The 2,448-nt window shown below is 58.4% G+C and overlaps 2 protein-coding genes across 2 annotated transcripts; both read right to left on the reverse strand.

Annotated features, from left to right (window-relative positions):
- Positions 1-302: 302 nt before the first annotated feature.
- Positions 303-953, reverse strand: SPRG_18296 (hypothetical protein; the record flags this gene model as incomplete). The annotated part of the gene is made up of 2 exons (XM_012357734.1): positions 303-560; positions 609-953. 2 exons carry the CDS (start codon positions 951-953, stop codon positions 393-395), a joined length of 513 nt encoding a protein of 170 aa, XP_012213124.1. The 3' UTR covers positions 303-392.
- Positions 954-1,106: 153 nt separating this feature from the next.
- Positions 1,107-2,244, reverse strand: SPRG_18297 (hypothetical protein; the record flags this gene model as incomplete). The annotated part of the gene is made up of 6 exons (XM_012357735.1): positions 1,107-1,624; positions 1,679-1,751; positions 1,796-1,860; positions 1,910-2,086; positions 2,136-2,201; positions 2,239-2,244. 6 exons carry the CDS (start codon positions 2,242-2,244, stop codon positions 1,400-1,402), a joined length of 612 nt encoding a protein of 203 aa, XP_012213125.1. The 3' UTR covers positions 1,107-1,399.
- Between the last annotated feature and the right edge of the window lie 204 nt (positions 2,245-2,448).

Consider the following 2,448-nt stretch of genomic DNA (forward strand, 5'->3'; position numbering starts at 1 on the left):
TGGACGCGCTGTGATAGCGACGTCGTGCCCAGCTTCATTCTCATGGCCATCCAAGGCAACAAGGTTGTGGCCTACGTCTACGAGCTCAAAGGTGACAACGTCGTCGTCTCCAAGAGCGAATTCTCGAAATAATAGCATCGTTTCGATCGTGTTTGCTTGCCTCTTGACGCCGCCTGCAGTGCACCAGAGGCTTAGGCCCAACGTATCGATCGATCGTCAAGACGACGCCAGCCTGAGAATACCCACATCGCTCTCGACAGGCAGGCAGGATATCCATGGCGTCCCTCTCGCGGCGATGCTCGGCAAGGTTCACATACGACATGTATTCCAGTAAAACTTAGCCAAACGCTGTTGTTGGGATGCCGCTGGGGACTCAAAATTGGCAAACACTTTTAGATCGAGTGGCGGTGCGACGCCGACTTGCGCCGCTCCTCTGGGCACTGCGTGATCTCGATCCACGAGTGGCAGCGCGTGCGCTCGAGGCTCCACGCGACGCCTTGGTCCAGAAATGCCTTTTTGGCGTTGATGCGGTCGATCACAAGCTCGAGATTCTCTTGGACCTACGCGGCGCGAGGTGAGGCGTCGAACCGAGATGGAGCCAGGCAAACCTCGCCCGTGCACGGCCGCACGCAGCAGAAGAGGAGCCCGCAGGACAAGGCGACGCCAAAGTAAGCATACACGACGCACGCCGTGCACGGAAAGTAGTCGTAGCACGTCTGGTTGATGGCGGCAATCGCAGCGCGAAAGTCGGCTTCGGCCATGAGCTTCTGCAACGGTGGCGTAAATGCATCGGCGTACTCGGACGCTAGGCCGTCGACGGCCACGCGGCCGGTCGGTCGAAGCTTGGCGAGGATCACGCGGCGGTGCTTTGCCTTGGCGTCCGGCGCGTCCGTAGACTCGACGGGGGCGACATCCTTTGGCAGCAGCGGTTCCTGTAGCGCCTGGGAGACCATCGCAACGTGCGAGTCTTCTTTCAATTCAATCGCGCATTGTTCCAGCGCCGAAGAATAGAATACAATAAGAGCTCTACTTCGAAGGTTAGCGTCCTCACGGGCTGACGGCTGTTTAAAACTATAGCTTTGACCAGATTCACAGTGTGCTAATTTGCCAGTTCCGTTTGGCGCCAGTCTACACCATCCCTCCAAGAGTCAACGTGCAGACAATTCGACGTGGCAAAGGATTTCGCTGGAATAACGCTGAGCTACTTAAAAAGAGTAGGACTCAAGCGAACACGAGCGGCTCCGTCTCCTTGAGGAGGTACGAAAGCGGCGCGCCAACAAGCAACGGCGCAAGCTTCGTGCGCACGGTCGCGTGGTACGCGTTGAGCCACGCGAGCTCGTCCGGCGTGAGGAGCGCCGTGTCGATGAGGCGGCGCTGGATCGGGCACATGGTGATCGTCTCAAAGACGCAAAACTGGCCATACGTCGTCGGAAGACCGTCGGCCTTCTTGGCGACCATCAAGCTCTCGATGCGAATGCCAAAGTTGCCGTCTTCGTAGTAGCCGGGCTAGACACACGTGGCATGATACCCATCCCCCCGCAACCGCAGCACAGCGTACCTCGTTGCTGACAATCATGTTTTCGCCAATCAAGAGACCCGTGGGGTTGAGCTTGAACGACATGAGCTAAGCATGAAGCACGGTCACGTCATGGACGAAGGCAGCATATGGTTGTCGTACCACGCCCTTTTCATGGACGTTCAAGAACGCACCGACGCCGTGGCCCGTGCCGTGGCGGTAGTCCATCCCAGCGCTTAGGGAACGTATGAGCGGACGCGACAGAAGCCTTTTACGTACCGCCACAACGGCGCGCGAGTGAGCGCATCGAGCTTGACGCCGTCGCAGTCGTTGGGGAAGACGGCCTAGACACCCCGTTGGCTTGACGCAGAGACGACGACCAAGACCACGTACAGTCGCGAGCGCAATGTGCGCCTTGAGGACGTGCGTAAAGCAGTAGATTTCGTGGGTCGTCGGCGTGCCGAAGTGCGACGTGCGCGTCACGTCCGTCGTGCCGTCGAGATACTGCGCGCCCGAGTCGTTGAGGTACATCTTGTCCGTGGTCACGCTGCCGCACGTCTCCTCCTTGGGCTATGCAGCGCATCCATGTGTATCGAACCGTGTACTGCCGGTACCGTACGTCGTAGTGGATGATGGCGCCATTCGGGCCCGAGCCCGAAATGGTCTCAAAGCTGAGCGACACGAACTTGTCCTACAATACTATGTGAGTCGATTGAAACGACGTGCATTGAACCACTTGCCATTTCTTCGCGGAAGGCTTGCTGGGCCTTGGCAACGCTGACTTCAGTCAGCGACTCGTTTCCTGCCTCGAGCTGCTCCTCGAGCCATGAGAAAAACTTGACGAGCGCTGCGCCATCGCGAATGTGCGCCTAGGGTCGTTCGTCGTCGCTTTGTTCTGTTTGTCAAGGGTGGGCTACCTGGCGCATGCCCTC

This window comes from Saprolegnia parasitica (genome assembly GCF_000151545.1).
Source record: "Saprolegnia parasitica CBS 223.65 unplaced genomic scaffold supercont2.1104, whole genome shotgun sequence".
Classification (NCBI taxonomy): domain Eukaryota; phylum Oomycota; class Saprolegniomycetes; order Saprolegniales; family Saprolegniaceae; genus Saprolegnia; species Saprolegnia parasitica.